The following is an 18,807-nucleotide window of genomic DNA, read 5'->3' on the forward strand; positions in this document are numbered from 1 at the left end:
GCGTATGCGTCACGTTCAGCTCCTAACACACCCACGCGAGACTGTCCAGTGACGTGAATGTGAGGAGGTCATGAGAGTTTACAATAAAATATTTTCAAAAAAAAAAACAAAAAAAAAAAAAACAATAAAATATTTTCCACCATCAGTGAAAAAAAATACGATAAAAACTTCCTCAAGTAGAGTAGTAATAATTTTGCTAACTATAGTATTTTATAAGAAACTATAATACCACGGTAAATTCGTTGGCTAATATATATAAATATGCAAAGACATTATCTCATTTAGAAGACAAATGTTTGTCATCTTTATTCTAGTATAGTCCAAAAAGTACTTGAAAGATATACTGCCATACCTCAGAAGTGAATTTGGAAGATGTGAGGTTTTTTTTACAAGTGTACAAGTGGGAACACGAAGCAGTGTTTTTCTTTGTAAAAACACTTAAATAGAAGGTATTTAACCACACTGACCATATCACTCCGGAGTCAACCGTGTCTCCTGAGCATTAACAGCAGACTTTGTGTCAGCATAAACAGAGCCATATTAAACAGTGGTTTAGCAAAGCTTAAAGTAGTTTAACAGAGACATTACAGACATAAAAATCAACTTCCACCTTTTGATTCATCTGAGTACTTGAACGTGATTTTCGTCCTTGTATGGCTGAATGTGGTTATGTGAGAGTGTATGTGCTTGTTTGAAAAGCAGGGAGCATTGGCTTACCGTTAGGAAACTGGTTCCTGTGAGAAATGAGTGGATTAGGGGAGTGCGACATGTCTCATAGAGCTGAGAGGATTCTCTGACCCTTTGGTTTGGAAAAGTCAGACAGCCCTCTACTGAAGGATGTTAGGTCAGCTCAAGATTCAGGGGTTTAAGAAGCAACGTATATACTAATGGAATATTCCACCCAAACCAATGTTTGCTGAGATGTATTATTTGGAAAAAGGAAATAAGGAAGTCTAAAGGTGAATTCTAAATCACATTGAAACTATTGAACTCTAGAAGGAAAAATGATGCAGTAAGAGCCAGGGGTGTAAACTTTTGGACAGAATGAAGATGTGTACATTTTTCCTATATTGCCTAAATATACGTTTTTATTTTTATTTTGTATTGACCTTAAGAAGCTACTGAAGATACTTACATGTTTCCCAGAAGAATAAGTGAAATTTACCCTGATCTCCAAATTCCAAAAGTTTTCACCCCTGGCTCTAAATGCACCGTTTTTTCTTCTGGAGCATCAAAGCGTTTGAACCTTCTGTAATAGTTATACGAGTCCCTCAGTTGTCCTCATTGTGAAAAGATGGATCTCAAAAAAGGTTCAATACACAAAGAATTTGTGGGACTAAAGGATTTTTCTGAAGAACAGTGGGCAGTTTAACTGTTCAGGACAAACAAGGGACCCATGAACAAATATCACTGAACAAACAAACAAAAAAAATCTGTGGATCGTTCAGGTAACAACACAGTATTAACAATTAAGCATATGTGAACTTTTGAACAGAGTAATTTTTATAAATTCAGCTATTATTTTCTCTTTTGGACTATATATATAAATGTCTTTTATGTGAAACATCTTAGTCAGGTCATGCATTTTGTATGATCCCTTCTATTTTAGTAAAATAATTAACATTTTGCAGATTCTAAAGGGTGTATGTAGACCTTTGACCTCAACTGTAATACAAACCAAAGAGCCCTAAATATGGCATTAGAGTTTACTGATAATATTTTAAGCCTTATAAAGTCAATTATAAAAACATTGGTTTCCCAGCTTCAAATAAAATGGTACTTGCACATTAGTTGGCCTCTTCATGTTATTTCAGCCTGGTGCAAAAGCATTGTTACTAAAGAAAACACCTTAAAAATGACACTTGACATGCCTGAATTTACATGACAGACAATAGGATATAGCTTCAATAATCTATGAGTAAATAAATGTTTTAGAAGTTATCATATAATATTTGAGATTGTAAGAACATATATATTCAATGAGGCGTTTTATTAAATTTACAGCACATGGTGTCCTCTCAGGTTTGTGCTGTGTTTGGCAATGATTCAGTCAGTCAGGCATTTAAAGGTCATATGGCTACAGTTAATCCAAATGGCTGGAGGACTGCAATTATTTCTCAGTATTATAAAGATATACACTAGATGACATGAGATTTATAAAGATTTGTTTCTGTCTTGAGTTTGCAATTCCTCATCTTATGTGAAAGATGTGTCATTTCCATCTGTTGACAGTGAAATATTCATTATGCCACTGGAGTTGCTGTTCTCTCCTGTAGATGTTAAACCCTGGGAAACAAAATAACAGTAGAAAACCTCAGAGACAAATTCTTACAACACTATATTCATTCATAGTGTACAGTGTATAAAAAAAATACTCACACTCATGTTGCAGCTAAAGCGGTTATAAGAAAAGTTACTATCAGGAATGTCATCTTCAAGTAAAGATTGCCTGTAAAGAAACAAAAGACATTTCAAAGACTCTTTTCATTTTTATCTCATTGTTTATGTAATGAGCAGTACATACCTTTTTCTTTTTTTATTCAGCACAAAAAGCACAACGCCAACAGTAAATATCACAAAGAGTGTCACTCCCACTCCAACACCAATACCTACAGCTAAACAAACGGAAAATGTTTTTGCTTTAAAAATACAGTATATGCTGTAGGATTCACAGCACAATCTAATTCATTTACTCAAATACATATGAGCGGGGTCAAAATGAAACTAGCTTTGGTCAGCAATCTCATAGTTAATTTTGAACTGCAATAAAATACTACCGTTCAAAAGTTGTAAACATTTATAATAAGAAGAAATGTTTCTTGAGCACTAAATCAGCATTTTGGGATAATTTCTGAAAGATCATGTGACACTGAAGACTGAAAAAAAAAAAAAATTATAAGAACAATAGTCTAGTGATGACAAAATAACATGAATGACCAGAAACATTTTCAATTCACCCTCCATTGTCAGGTGTAGCAAAAAGTATATCTAGACCCTGCATGTGGGATTATGTAAGACTGGCAGGCATTGATACACTTACTATCTCGGTGGTGTGCAGGTGGAGAGGTGGAATCTGTGTCACAAGGACCAGAAATAATGTGAATATCATCAATAGCTATACTTCCTTTGGAACCTGATCCCTTCAGGAATTCAAATATGAACTGTGGAGAGAGGAGGAAACAATGATGTACAAATATTTTCATACTTTGTTTTGAGTGAATCTTAGAATAATTCAACTTGATCCTGTGAAGTCTGCTTGTTGGAGTTTGATACCCAGAAAGGCTCTCTGTATGTCACATAGATGTTGCCTCTCCTCCACACATCGCCCTGATCTCCTGACTCCTCCCATACTGTCTGGCCAAACTTATTCCCACTGTTATGTGTGGTCCTGGAAAAGAAATGTCTCTATGAGTTGTGATCCAATGTGTACATATACATAAAAGGTGTTTTTTCATCATAGTCCTGTACCTGTTATTGCAGTATAACTTGAGCGTCCCAAGCTTGTGTCCATACATATGATACCAGAATGTAAAGCAGTGCCCTCTGCTGTCAGGAGTGAATATTTCACTCAGGATCATGGCAGTGTCTCCCCAGACACCCACAGAACTGTCCATATAAAGGTAATAACCTACAAACATAAGAGCATCACTGTTTACACCTGGTATTTTCATGTGAATTAAATGTGTATAAAATGTGACCACTTGTGATTATATGTGACCCTGGAGCACAAAACCAGTCATAAGGGTCTATTTTTTAAATTGAGATGTATACAACATCTGAAAGCTGAATAAATAAGCTTTCCACTGATGTTTGTTAGGATAGGAAAATTTGAAAATCTGTTTTTTTTTATTTTTATATATATTTACTAAAAATACTTTTAAAATGTATTCATTTATTTGTCATTGATTTTTTTTCATGTGTTAACACAGCTGCCAGTAGATGATACAGACTCACTGTATCATTTACGTGAAAAAAAAGTCTTATCATTCTTCATTCAAATTTTTGTGCTACAAATGGCAAAAAGTAGCCTGGCTATCACCAGACCACGTTATGACTTCGTCATGATTCGTGGTCTGGGAACCACATGTTCATTTTCTCGTATTTGAGGCGTGGTTTACTAATGCCCAGAGCCGTTTATTGGGCGATACGAATGTCTATCAATTGCGCTGTGCGTAGCTCATAGCCAATCGTTTCAATTATACCGGATGACGTATGTAGAGCGAACGCCAAAAGTTGCTCTTTTTTCAAAATAAACTTGCGTTCTAATGTCATTTGTCGCGTCGGGTCGCGCCGCTCGCGTCCAGTGACAGACACGAAAGATAACTTTGCGTCTGCTGCCATGCTGGATCCTTCGGTGAGTCGCATAGAAGGCGTCATCGTCTTGCTGCTCCCTCCCCGTTCTGTGATTGGTTCCCTATCTTAGATGTAAATTATGTCCATGGTTTCCAGACTGACTAGAAGCGTGAATACAATCGCGGGTTGTGGCTAGAGGGTATACAGCTCAGACCGGAAACTAACAATGAAATTAATTGTTCTACCTATTAGATTGTGTTTTATTAACGTCTACACCTACCCCAACCCTAAACTTAGCCCTTACTATAATACAAAAAAAGTATTATTGTTGTACAGTGTGACAAAAATAACGTAGCGCAAGGCAGTATGGGGACACCCAGGCTAGGCAAAAAGACACCACTAAGAATGTCTTTAGCCATAATTTTCTGATTCATTCACAAACAAAACACTGCTACTGAATAAAATTGGATTTTAATATAAGAACAAATGTACTGTTTTTGAGTTCAATTCACTTAAAGGGATAGTTCCCCGCCAAAAAAAAAAAAAAAAAATCTGTCAGTAATTACTCACCCTCATGTCGTTCCAAACCTGTACAACCTTCATTTATCAACCCAACTGACACATTTAAGGCCCAGAAAGGCAGTGAAAACATTGTTAAAATAGTCCATGGGACATCAGTGGTTCAACCTAAATATTATGAAGCTGCGAAAATACTTTCTGTGCACAAAGAAAACAAAAATAACGTCTTAATTCAACAATTTCCTCTCTTGCGTGTTAGTCTTCATTTTAACAATGTCCTTACTACCTTTCTGGGCCTTGAACGTGGTAGTTAGGTTGCTGCCTAGGCAGGGTTAGAAAGCTCTTGAAATTTCATCAAAAATATCTTAATATGTGTTCTGAAGATGGACAAAATTCTTATGGGTTTGGAACAACAAGAGGGTGAGTAATTAATGACAGAATTTTCATTTTTGGGTGAACTATTCCTTTAACACCAGGAGTAAACAGTGTCACAGTTTTTTATTGTACTTTCCTGATTCAAAGAAAGCACAACATTTATCTATACTTCCTTCATAAACCAATTCTAACATTTTAATGCAGCTCAGTGAACTCTTTCAGCTCACCTGTGGAATTGTTGGTGGTGTGATCCACACTGGGTCGTGTGTGATTCCCAGTGCCTGCCTGGGCTCTGAGCCAATCGGCATCATCCACCTGCAACAGATTCATCCAGCTGCAGAAGTTTCCCTCAAAGTCACATTGTCCTGAAGGAGTGCAAGGATAGTTTGAAACCTGAACATCATCAAGCGCTATGACACCCTGTTCAGTTTGGCCTGTAATCCCCTCCACCACGATCTGAAAAGACAGCTGTATTAATGAGGACACTCTTGCAGTTCCACATCATTAAACTCAAGGGTACGACTGTAGTTTAGTGAACAGATTTGTGCAGCTTGTGATCCGTGACTGCTGTACCAACCAGTGACAGCAACTGCATATTACTCTGAGGCCATGATTTGCAATAATGTGTGATTCTAAGTCTGAAAATATGAGCTGGACGTTTTGATCAGTCACCGGACACAGCGCTGACTCAGGGACTCACCCTGTAGTTTGATCCTGAGATGGTTAGTGGAGTCTGAGCAAACCTCCACAGTCCACCCTGTTCTCCAGACTTGGTCACCAGCAGGGGCCGATCTTTGTCTGAGAACTGTTGATACACATTAAGGGTTCCAGTGCCCTGTCCCTCCATGTAATACCACAGCTGGAGACACTTGGCATCACCTGGAAAAGAAGATTGCGTCTTCATGGGAGTTTCTGACCCTCAAGGTAATAGTTTACATATTTCAGTTGACAGGAAGCAACATGATTCTCTCTCACCTGTTTGAAGCAGAGAAGATGTGATTCTAGCAGTATGTCCTTGCACATGTTTAGGCGCACTTTCCATTAAAAAGTAGTATCCACTTGCTGTGTTGGTTGTATGGTCAAAGCCAAGTCTAGATTTAAATTTGTCATTATTTCCTGACACTCGGATCCAATCCAGGTCATCGTTAGTCTGCTGTATCCAGCCACAATCCCCGTCTTCAAAGTCACAAAGTCCCTCTGAAACAATTATGGGTTGGTAATATTTATAAAAATGTAAAGATGTGCTGATTAAAATGAGCTAAAGATTACATTTATCCGCATTCTTAAATTATTAGTGTTTTAAAGGATTGGTTTACTCAAAAATGAAAATTCTGTCATTAATTATTCTCTTTTGTGTCGTTGTAAACACGTAAGACCTTCGTTCATCTTCGGAACACAAATATAAGATATTTTTCATGAAATTCGAGAGCATTCTGAAGATGAACAAAGGTCTAAAAGGTTTGGAACAACATGAATGAGTAATTAACGACAGAATTTTCGTTTTTAGGTGAACTATCCCTTTAAAGATTAACTTTAAGTAAACATTAGATGATGGCAAAGATAATCTAAATAGTAAAAACTTGAGAAATTAACATGCGCAAGATTATATATTTAATTCTAAATCCAATTCAATTCTCTTCAAAAACTAAAAAAAAAAAAAAAAAGTATCAGCTGATTACTATGGAACCCCTTTTCGCCACTGAATAAAAAACAAAGATATTTGTAACTTTTTTCAATCTCTCAATTTCAGAATTCACAACTGCGTGATATGAACCTAATTTTGAGAAATGAAGTCAGAACTGACATTTTTTCTCAGAATTGGGAAATTATATCTCCCAATTCTGACTTTATAACACAATTGTGAGATATACACCCACAATTGTGAGAAAAAAAGTCAGAATTGTGAAATAATCGCATTTGCAAGAAAAAAGAAGAATTGCAGGATCTAAACTCACAATTCTGATTTTTTTTTCTCAGAATTGGGAGTTTATATCTTGTAATTCTGACGTTATGAGAGATATAAATTCACAATTGCACAAAAAAAAGTCAGACTCAGAATTATGATACAAAATGATGTTTCATTAACAAAGTTCGGGAGAAGCGCGTCAGATACTTAGCGTAAACAGCACAAGAGGAGCCCACTCAAGTCAATCAGCGCCATAGGTTTAAATACAGCGGACTCACCTCCATTCACTTGATGGTTTATCAGTAACTGGTTCGCCCGTCCGCTACTACGTCGCAAAGACAAACTGCCACAAGAGAAGACGATTCCGACTCTCCTCCGGCCGGCTCCAGGACCGTGTCTTCCCCGCATTTCGCTTCAATTGAGCCCCAGGCCTCATCTCGCGGCCGCCGCTCGGCCCAGACCGCCTCACAACGCCTCGGCCTGCCCTCGCCTCCATCGGCGAGAACACCAGCCGATTCCCCAGCATCATCCGCTCGGTCAGGCAATCAATTCCGCCCATAGACAAACGGACTATGGCGAGTATGAAACTAGCGCTGGCAAAATCCGATGTCCAGCCTTCACGCAAGTTAAACAAAACAGAATTATTTAACTTGTACAATAATCTGCAACTAACTAAACCTCTAACCCCGAAGTCGACCAAAAGGAAACACAAACCTCCGGCCGCGCCGACGCCAATGTCTTTCTCCCGTGCGAGGCCTCTCACAGGGCTGGGAATCGATTCCAAAGAATCGATTCCGAAGCATTAGGAATCGAGAGTCGATTCCAAGTTTGGAATTGACTCCTTATTCAGAGCCGTGTTCAGTTCAACAACTTATATCTATGTACATAGACGCCTGTCAAACGAAAGACTGCATCCCACGAAGGCTGCATATCTCAGCTGCTAGTCATCAAATGTTGCCGAACGTTTTCGGCGATCCATGAAAATAAACTGAATGAAACGATCATTACAGAGCTCGTCTGAAGCACCCATTAATTCGGCTCTTGCTCACTGATAATTATTAAAATTCTGTTAGATCGTTTTAATAAACTAGTCCAAAAAACTATAAGTTATTTTACGATGGGAGTCACCCATGTTGTCCACAAATTTGAGCGCTGCACGACGGAATAGACGTGAGAATGCAGAGAGCACCAATCAGTGGTCTCTAGAACGCACCTGATTGACAGCTAATCCACAAGCTCTAACATTGGTGTTGTTGTTAAAGTTGTTTATTTTGTTTCACTGTATCGTTTGCTAATTTTGTGCGACGCATACTGTTAAAGTAAATATCATTCAGCTGAACTGTGGACATTAGACACTTCATGACTTGTTTTAGTATTGCAATAAATGCATGTCCACTGCTGAGCCCTGGGTTATGACTAATTCCATGGGCAATGCAGACAAATTACAATTTAAAATCTGTCAGAGCTACAAAAATATTGTACATTTTCATATTTTTACAATGAAGCTTCATATTATGAGAAAGCTACTTTCTTTGACTTCAATATCCTGCAGTCATTGCAAAATTAGCTTCATCCAATTTAAATGGCAAGAATTGAAAACAACAGTGAGGAAATCGATTCTGAACCAGGAATCGAAATTGATTCCAAAAATTTCGGAATCAAACAACCCTACACAGAACAATGGCCGCAGCCCAGCCCTCCACCGCAGCTCCTCCTCAAGCAATGCCTGGGCCCGCAGCCCAAGCCAGCGTTTGGCCGCTTCGTCTGCCAATCGCAGCCCTGGCCACCAACCTCTTTTCTCGTGGAGTTCACAGCCCAAGCAAGCGCTTGGCCACCAGTCTCAGCTCCGCCGCCCGCCCCCGGCAGCTCGGGGCTCGCAGCTCAAGCGAGCGCTTGGCCACAATGGCCGCCTCACACAGCCCCGCCTCTAGCTGCAGTCAGCTCGGATCGCGCAGCTCAAGCGAGCACCTGGCCGCACTGGCTGTCACACACAGCCCCGCCTCCAGCTCATGTCAGCTCGGATCTCGCAGCTCAAGCGAGTGCTTGGCCGCACTTGCCGCCTCACACAGCCCCGCCTCCCACTGCCGTCAGCTCGGATCTCCCAGCTCGAGCGAGTACCTGGCCGCACTGGCTGTCACACACAGCCCCGCCTCCCGTTGCCGTCAGCTCGGGGCTCGCAGCTCAAGCGAGCACCTGGCCGCACTGGCTGTCACACACAGCCCCGCCTCCCTCTGCCGTCAGCTCAGGGCTCGCAGCTCAAGCGAGCACCTGGCCGCACTGGCTGTCACACACAGCCCCGCCTCCCTCTGCCGTCAACTCGGGGCTCGCAGCTCAAGCGAGCGCCTGGTCGCACTGGCTGCCTCACACAGGCCCTCCACCAGCCTCCTACAGCTCACTCCTCCAACCACAGTACTCGCTCTTCACTGCAACACCAATGCCGAAGCCAAAAGACCTGCTAATCGCTTCTGGTTCCAAAAACATCTCAAGTCCGTCCTGCAATCATCAGGCATCCCAGCAGGAAATTTCTCAAGCCACTCTTTTCGCATCGGGGCAGCAACATCAGCAGCCCAGAAAGGCCTCTCTAAACAGCAGATCCAAACCCTAGGAAGATGGTCATCAGAAGCCTTTCAGAGCTACATCAGAACTAGCCAGTCACATATCAAAGAAGCCCACCAAACCCTCATCAGCCCATAAGCCACCCAAAGTAACCTTCTCCAGGTCTCCCTATCCCCCCGCCTGGTGCAATGCTAGGAGTCTTGATCTCCCACCATTGCCATGAGAGCCCTCCCAGGCGGGTCTTTTTCTCCCTCCCGGCCCGGCGGGCCTAACCCTACACCTTTCCCCTGCCTGGTGCAATGCTAGGAGTCTTGATCTCCCATCATTGCCATGAGAGCCCTCCCAGGCAGGTTCTTTCACTTTCCCTTCCCGCCCGGCCGGCCAGACTCTACGCCTCCTCCCCCCGCCTGGTGCAATGTTAGGAGTCCCGATCTCCTATCATTGCCATGAGAGCCCTCCCAGGCGGGCTTGTCTTTCCGCCTCCCGCCCAGCGGGCCAAACGTCATGCCTTCCTCTGTCCGATGCAACGTCCCCGCCTGGTGCCATGCTAGGAGTCTTGATCTCCTATCATTGCCATGAGAGCCCTCCCAGGCAGGTTCGTTCAGTTTTCCCTTTCCACCCAGCGGGCGGGCCAAACGCTACACCTTTCCCCTGCCTGGTGCAATGCTAGGAGTCTTGATCTCCTATCATTGCCATGAGAGCCCTCCCAGGCAGGTTCGTTCAGTTTCCCCTTTCCACCCAGCGGGCGGGCCAAACGCTACACCTTCCCCCTGCCTGGTGCAACGCTAGGAGTCTTGATCTCCTATCATTGCCATGAGAGCCCTCCCAGGCAGGTTCGTTCAGTTTTCCCTTTCCACCCAGCGGGCGGGCCAAATGCTACACCTTTCCCCTGCCTGGTGCAATGCTAGGAGTCTTGATCTCCTATCATTGCCATGAGAGCCCTCCCAGGCAGGTTCGTTCAGTTTCCCCTTCCCACCCAGCGGGCGGGCCAAACGCTACGTCTTCACCCTGCCTGGTGCAATGCTAGGAGTCTTGATCTCCTATCATTGCCATGAGAGCCCTCCCAGGCAGGTTTTTCTCTCATCCCCCCCACCCAGGGGCTAAACTCTCCCTCCCCCCCGCCTGGTGCAACGCTAGGAGTCTTGATCTCCCATCGTTGCCAAGAGAGCCCTCCCAGGCGGGCTTTTCATTCTACCTCCCCGCCGGTGAGAGCCCTCCCGGTCGGGCCTACATACTCGCCGCCCACAAGCGAGACTCATCTATCCAACGCCACGTGCCATAATCTCCCGCCTATCATCTCAGTAGTCCTTCCGACCCCAAACCACGTACTCCAACATCAACAGCTGGCAGGGCCTACCTGACTGTAGCCTCAAACCAGAGCACTCTGGCCTGCCTACCTGCCAACTTCCCGATCATCAGCCCCCGTCACATTAGTGTCTATTTTGGGGGGTGTCTTTAATCCGGTGGCTGTCCTTCTATCTATTTGCTTTTTGGGGGGTACTCTGGGTTCGGGCCATCCCCGAGCTCGGAGCCCTTCACCGGACAGCACGCCAAACATGCATTTCTATTCTCCGGCTAATTATATGTAAGCGCGAACTCGTGAAATGATGTTTCATTAACAAAGTTCGGGAGAAGCGCGTCAGATACTTAGCGTAAACAGCACAAGAGGAGCCCACTCAAGTCAATCAGCGCCATAGGTTTAAATACAGCGGACTCACCTCCATTCACTTGATGGTTTATCAGTAACCCTCCACCACCCCATCTCCTCACTCCGAGTTCTCACTACTTCTATTGGGGGGGTACTCTGGGTTCGGGCCATCCCCGAGCTCGGAGCCCTTCACCGGACAGCACGCCAAACATGCATTTCTATTCTCCGGCTAATTATATGTAAGCGCGAACTCGTGAACTTGCATTTGCCGGAAAAAAGTCAGAATTGCAAGTTTTTTTTTTTTTTTCCTTTTTCCTTCTTTATTCCTCACAATTGAGTTTATATCATGCAATTCTGTGAAAAAAGTTAGAATTGTGAGATAAAAAGTCGCTATAACCTTTTTATTTTTTATTCAAATTCAATTTTTACTTTTTTCTTGCAAAATTCAGACTTTTTTTCTCAGAATTGCTAGTTTATATCTCACAATTCTGACTTTATAACATGCAATTGCGAGTTTATAAAAAAGTCTGAATTGTGAGATAAAAAGTCGCAATAACCTTTTGTTTTTTATTTAGTGGCGGAAACATAGTAAACCAATAGTAAACCAATATGGTGTCAATATGTCATGTATTCCAATAAAAATTATTTCACCAATTAACTTAAATATTCAAACATATTTTGTTGATCACTACTTCTTAAACCTAGTTATATAAAGGATTTTCATATAAATTTGAATATTTAAAAGTTTTATGGTCAAGATTCCCTTAATCAAATTACCTCCTCTCCAGGCTCACATTTTTGCATGGTACAGTTAATCAAGTTGCCTTTAACATTAATCAAATGCTCTAAATGTGTCACTAAGCTGACAGTTAAAAGTTTGATACTAAAGATGGCATCTAGATGGATGAATACAACATTATGTAACAGCTGTGCCAAATGCTTGTGGTGCTCTAGCAAGCATGGAGGACATTTCAACAGGACAGTGTGAAAAACAACAGACCAAATGCTAAGCTATGTTATTAATTACCTGTGGGAGCGCAGGCACCTTTAGTGACAGATAAATCATCTATAGCAATGTGACCAGACGGTCCTCCAACTGAAGCCTCAATTAATATCTGATGAACTTCTGTTAGTTTCACATGACTCTGAGCCATCTGCCATTCAGTCCCCTGAGAACCCTTCCTTTGCCACATCTACAGTTTTAGGGACAAAAAATCTGGTTAGTAAAACATTTACTATAAGAGAAAAGCATTTACAGTTTATTATAAAAACACTTCTTACATGTGAAATTAGAAAAAGCCATAAAAATGCCTTATTCTTGTGAGTCTTACTGATGTGATGTGGTCAGATGAAACGTCATATACAGACATTCTTAATGATCCCACTGTTGCTCCAAACATGTGATACCAGAATGTGAAGCAATATCCCTCAGGTCCAGTTGGGGGAGACAGAGGAGACTTCAGATGAGCCATATCCCCTGTTCTGCTGTGACTTGAGCTCTTGATGTACAAATAATACCCTGGAACATAGCAAGAGACACATGATTAAAGAGTTAGTTCCCCCAAAAATGTCGATTCCAATCGGAGTTATATTAAAAATTGTACTGGCTCTTTCAAGCTTTATTATGGCAGTGGGTGGGCGTTTCTGTTCAACAGCCCAAAAGAAGTCCAATAAAGTGCATCCATCCATGAATAAAAGTGCTTCTCACTGCTCCGGGGGGGGTGAATAAAGGCCTCCTGTAGTGCAAAACAAGGATTGTCGGAGTATTTCGATATAAGCCAAGAGGAGAGTTTTCCTTTGCTAAAGTAAGGAAACTTTGCTCCCTTTGCTCCTGTAAACAAACATTGGTTTTCACAAGATCAGCGTGCCGCAACGCATACATCCTACGTCATCCGCCCAGAATGGCTTGCATGTATAAAAGTTAGCGCAAGCTAGAGAAAAGTGAGTATTATGTTTTAAATATGGATATTTTTCTTACAAAAACGCATCAATTTGCTAAAAGAGACCTTTATTCTAGGGATGGGCATTTCTGATCATATTTCATTTCGATTAATCCACAGGTTTGAGAAACGAGTACTCGATTAATCGGGGGTGGAGTTTAAGCAAGGGGCAGGGCGTTTGCGTCACAGTATACAGTAAACATTTAAAAGAAATAACAGCATGAGGTGAAGCTGAAGCGCTTTTTCTACATGACACATTGTATATAGAATTAATCACATAGCCTAGATACATAAATATGTAAATGTTATATTACAAATTGTATTTATCTACACAAAATGCATGTGAGCTTGAACTACGTGCCAATGATAAAGTAGTGGATGCGCTTCTCCCGTTACTTTAAAACAACGGCAACTGAAGCCCCGCAAATTTTTAGTTTTAAAGTCAATCGATCGTCATCTTCATGCTCGATCGTCGCTGATGGGTTCGAGTAATCGATTAATCGAGTACTCGTGCACATCCCTACTTTATTCACCGCCCAAAGCCATGTGAAGTACTTTTTATTATGGATGGATGCACTTTATTGGACTTCTTTTGAACTGTTATACAGAAACACCCGTCCACTGCAATAATAAAGCTTGGAAGAGCCAGAACGATTTTTTATATAACTTTGATTGGATTCAAATCAAAAAAGAAAGTCATATGGTGCGTTCACACTGCACACTTTGTCTGCGTCAGGCAACGGTCCCAACGCATCTAGTTTGACGCATGTACGTTGAAGCTTGCAACACTTGCTTTTTGGTGCGTTCACACCGCACACGTCAGGCAATGCTCCCAACGCATCTAGTTTGCACACTTTCTCCTGAATAAACAATGGCAAACTAGTAGGGAGTGGACATTTTGGAATCTTCTCATGACCATGTTTCGCTAGCTAACGAAATGGGAAATAATTACGTTAAGAAAAGATTTGATAACTTAGCCGACATCCCGAACAACGAGGACGGATCATACAATTCTCTGCGAATGCAGACGGCTACAATGAGCAATATATATATATGATATAATTAAATTGAAAATGATTTTTTTTCTGCTCCGGCTTCATTCAAGATACGTGTGGTGACGTCGCTACAGTGAGACACTCTGATTGGTTGACACACTGCGTCAAGTGCGTCAAGTCCGTCAAAAGTTCAGCTAGCTGAACTTCTGCGTTGCTTGCGTTTGCTGTGTTGACGCTTGAAACGCAGGTAACGCTTGAAAAGTTGACGGATCCAAAGCACACAACGCACCGCAGAGCCTCTGACGGACCTCTGACGGACTCAACCATAGACTTTACATGTAATCTTGCCGCAGCTGACGCTTGACGTTTGGGGCGGTGTGAACGCAGCATTATATACATAAGACATAGGGTGAGTAAATCATGGGCTAATTTTCTACTAAACTTTTAAGACATGTGATGATTGAGCTGATATGGTGCAATGGTTGTTGGCTCACCATTTCCACTGGTGTGGTCACCTGGAGGACCTGCATTTGGGGTCTCAGTATATTCACTCCATCTCTCCCAGTCTAGTTCCTCTGCAGCTCCCTGGATCCACCCACACAAGTCCTTCTCAAAGGAGCATGTGACCAAGGAAAAGTCTGGAGTACAGGAAAAAGTGAGACATGATCTCATAAAGAGGTTCAGTTCAGAACCTTTCAAAAAATTTTGGAGTTGGTCATTTTTTTTAAATGTTGTTACAAGAAGTCTCTTATAGGAACACTCCACTTTTTTGGAAATAGGCTCATTCTCCAACTTCCCCCGAGTTAATAAGTTGAGTTTTACCTTTTTGAAATGCATTCAGCCGTTCTCCTGTTCTGGCGATATCACTTTTAGCATAGCTTAGCATAGATCATTGAATCCTATTAGACCAATAGCATCGCGTTCAAAAATGACCAACGAGTTTCGATATTTGTCCTATTTAAAACTTGACTCTTCTGCAGTTATATCGTGTACTAAGATGCGATTTTCTAGGCCGATTAGATAAGGAACTACACTTCCATTCCGGTGTAATAGTCAAGGAAGTTTGCTGCCGTAATATGGACGCAGCAGGCGCAGTAATATCATGCAGCGCCTGAAATTAGTTTCCAGCTAGATAACTTCCAACGAGGAACGCTCCCTGTGCATGCAGTTGGTCACGTTGTGCTGTGTGATATTACAGCGCCTGCTTCAGCCATGTTAGGGCAGCAAACTTCCTTGACTATTACGCCAGAATGGGAGTGTAGTTCCTAAACTTATCGGCCTAGAAAATCGCATCTTTAAATTTTCTGCGGGTCTTAGTATACAATATAACTGCAGTCAAGTTTTAAATAGGACAAATATCGAAACTCGTTGGTCATTTTTGAACGTGATGCTATTGGTCTAATAGGATTCAATGATTTATGCTAAGCTATGCTAAAAGTGATATCGCCAGAACAGGAGAACGGCTGAATGGATTTCAAAACGGTAAAACTCAACTTATTAACTCGGGGGAGTTGGAGAATGAGCCTATTTCCAAAAAAAGTGGAGTGTTCCTTTAAGGTCACCAAAGCTGCATTTATTTGATCAAAAATACAGTAAAACTTGTAATATTGAGAAAAAAGTTTGCAAATTAAAAAGTACTGTTTTCTATGTTAATACATTTTAAAATGTAATTTATTCCTGTGCTAGCGAATCTTAATTGTCTAACTTCTCAGCAGCTTCCCCACCTGAAGGTTGGTAGTCTTTCTCACAGTTGTGGAAGGAGATATCATCCAGGGCTATGGTCTGAGTTGTAGATGGGGAATCATCCTGTTTGAGTGAGATCTGGCTGCTGAAAATTATCTTAAATGGAACACAGAAAAAAAAAAAAAAAAAAAAAAAGTCTATATTTGTGCAGAAAACTTGTGGCAGGGTTTCTAGAGGATTAATCTTTAAAGATCAGACTCATGATTGCATGTGTACAGTAAGTGCTTTGCGTCCCACACACATTGACACCGACATACCCAGTAAGGCTGATCTTGTTTGCTCAGTGGTAAGTGTTCTGGGACCCACTGAGTTGGAGTGCTACTGGATCGTGACCAGAGCAGCTTCCTGTCCTCTTCTCCCTTCTGCAGGATCACGCTGAGATTGCCTGCACTTCCTGCACCCACGTGGAAGTGAAACCTAGTGTGCAAAAGATAAACAAGAGAGGACAACTGAGTAGAAGGAACATGATTTAATGTTGTGTAATGGAAGTATTTGTTTGTTTTATAAGAGCATTTGCTAACACTTTAGTTTAGGGACCAGTTCTCACTATTAACGAGTTGCATATTGCACTCATATTACTAGCATATTGGCCGTTTATTAGTACTTATAAAGTACATATTCTGGGTGACAATCCTAACGATTAAAACTACCCTACTATTAAAAGATTAGTTCACTTCCACAATAATTTACTCACCCCCATGTCATCCAAGATTTTCTTTCTTCATTCGTAATGAAATTAAGGTTTTTGAGGAAAACATTCAAAGATATTGGGTTGAAGGGCCAAACTGCAGTTTCAGTGCAGCTTCAAAGGGCTCTACATGATCCCAGCCAAAGAAAAAGGGTAATTTAAAAAAGAAATTCTCCCACTGATGTCCACTATATGAAGAAAAATCCTGGAATGTTTTCCTCAAAAACTTTCCTTAATTTCTTTTCGACTGAAGAAAGAAAGACATTAAAATCTTGGAAGACATGGGAGTGAGTAAATTATCAGGAATGTTTTCTGAACGTGAACTAATCCTTTAATAAGCAGTAATTAGGAGTTTACTGAGGAAAAAGTGATAAAAAGTTAATAGTTACTATTGTGAGTTAAATCTTAAAATAAAGTGTGACTTAACATTTTACTTTATTTGACTTTACTTTTTTATTAAAAGCAGTTTTGTCACTAGTTTTACACATCATCATTATGAATAAACTCACAGAAGCTGACAGTATGCAGAGCTAATAGGCAGAGATGGGCTCTGAAACACAGCCTCATTCTTAGATTGATCCATATACGTCTGCATGTAGTGCCCTGAGGAGAAGTAAAGGGTAAAAAAATTATGAATTATATTTATTTTGATGTGTAATTGTTCATGGATTGATCTAGCATTGAATTACCTGTTCCAGTGGTGTGGTCTGTGTTGTTTGAGGCCTTCACCCATTGCCACTTGTTAGGACCCACACTTATATCACTCCATGCACACTGTCCATTCTCAAAATTGCATGGACCTAGATAATCATCAATAATCATACTTCTACTACTAATAATAAATTGTATACATAGTTTTAAAAATAATATAATATTTAATATATAATAATTATATGAATAGCATTTTATATATAATATGTTCCCCTATATTTTTCTAGGTCTATGTGATCTTGAAAATATTTAGACTTTATTTTGACAATTATATATTTCTGTCCATTTATTCTTCCTAATAAATAAACAAATAAATGGCTCACCGCATGTTGCTTCATCCTCCCCTAGAGGGCAGTCTAGGACATAATTACACTGAGCACCAGCTGCAATGCATGTTACACCATCTGACCTCCAGCAGTGAAACTCATTCTCCTGAATTTGACAAACCAAGTGCATTCGCAAAACGATACAGATTTCACAATGCTTTTATCAAAAATTAAAGGAGCAGCAAAGATATGACTATTGCACGTATTCACCCTTCATCTTTGTACTTAGTAGTCAGTGTATAAAATATACACAATTACAGGTGAATTGTCCTGACCTTACAAGGGTTGACTGTTGGTGAAGTTGAAGGAGCGTCAGTCATTGGTGTTGTTGCTGTAGCTGGTGTCATCGTTGGCTCAGGTGTGACAGGCAGCTCACTGTTGTCTGGATCATGAGCACATGTTACAGAGAAGGAAACATCATCCACCGCTGTTTGTGATGTGTGAGCTTCATCCATTCCCACATATTGGAAAACTATCTGAAATTGAAGTTGAGTCTGAATTATTTGTATCCGTGTGATTACAGTAGCCTATTCAAGGCATGAAATAATGTAAATGACACATATACTGTGTATATATATTTTTTACCTTGCTCTTAACTGTGGTAGAAAAGGTGACTTCCTCTCTGTGCCAGTAGAAGCTCTGTGTCACAGTCTTGTCCCAAAGTATACAGTCATCGTCTCCATTACGAAGTGTCCTCAGTATGACAACTAGCCTGGCAGTTGTGCTGTTTTCACCATGAGAATAGTGGTAGAACCTCACCTGTGAGAACAAGGTGCATCAGTGCATATGAAAGAGCCTCTGCGTTTCTTTATTTGATTCACACAATGACTCACGGTGCAATCAGTAGTGGGCAGCAGGGTGCTGGAGGTGATCTCTGCTATCTCACCCAGATCATGGGCTGGAGAAATGTAATGACCTGGAACATGCCATAACCATTTCATTATAAGAGAATACAATCAGTGGCACATGATTGGCGTCGACCAATTATTAAACATTTTTGTGGCCTTGGTGTTGGTCATTTTCAAAACCGATTTGCAGATAAATCATTTAAAAGCATCTAAAGAAAGTTTTCGTCAGAGCCCTTGTTATTCTTAATTTTGACATGAA

The 18,807-nt window shown here is 41.1% G+C and overlaps 1 protein-coding gene across 1 annotated transcript in view; it reads right to left on the bottom strand.

Annotated features, from left to right (window-relative positions):
- Positions 1-1,971: 1,971 nt before the first annotated feature.
- The window catches only part of LOC141345022 (MAM and LDL-receptor class A domain-containing protein 2), a 35,451-nt gene continuing 18,615 nt past the window's right edge, over positions 1,972-18,807 (bottom strand). Inside the window, exons 31-50 of the mRNA XM_073849918.1 lie at positions 18,534-18,616; positions 18,286-18,459; positions 17,976-18,176; positions 17,698-17,806; positions 17,353-17,463; positions 17,173-17,266; positions 16,233-16,392; positions 15,957-16,071; positions 14,727-14,870; positions 12,629-12,816; positions 12,325-12,490; positions 6,163-6,384; positions 5,888-6,066; positions 5,415-5,643; positions 3,469-3,628; positions 3,274-3,388; positions 3,041-3,161; positions 2,525-2,615; positions 2,380-2,449; positions 1,972-2,286 (exon numbers count right to left, since the gene is read on the bottom strand). Coding sequence (XP_073706019.1) covers positions 2,197-2,286; positions 2,380-2,449; positions 2,525-2,615; positions 3,041-3,161; positions 3,274-3,388; positions 3,469-3,628; positions 5,415-5,643; positions 5,888-6,066; positions 6,163-6,384; positions 12,325-12,490; positions 12,629-12,816; positions 14,727-14,870; positions 15,957-16,071; positions 16,233-16,392; positions 17,173-17,266; positions 17,353-17,463; positions 17,698-17,806; positions 17,976-18,176; positions 18,286-18,459; positions 18,534-18,616 — 2,822 coding nt within the window. The 3' untranslated portion in view covers positions 1,972-2,196. The remainder of the gene's footprint in view (positions 2,287-2,379; positions 2,450-2,524; positions 2,616-3,040; positions 3,162-3,273; positions 3,389-3,468; positions 3,629-5,414; positions 5,644-5,887; positions 6,067-6,162; positions 6,385-12,324; positions 12,491-12,628; positions 12,817-14,726; positions 14,871-15,956; positions 16,072-16,232; positions 16,393-17,172; positions 17,267-17,352; positions 17,464-17,697; positions 17,807-17,975; positions 18,177-18,285; positions 18,460-18,533; positions 18,617-18,807) is intronic.

Source organism: Garra rufa, chromosome 10 (assembly GCF_049309525.1).
Source record: "Garra rufa chromosome 10, GarRuf1.0, whole genome shotgun sequence".
Lineage (NCBI taxonomy): Eukaryota > Metazoa > Chordata > Actinopteri > Cypriniformes > Cyprinidae > Garra > Garra rufa.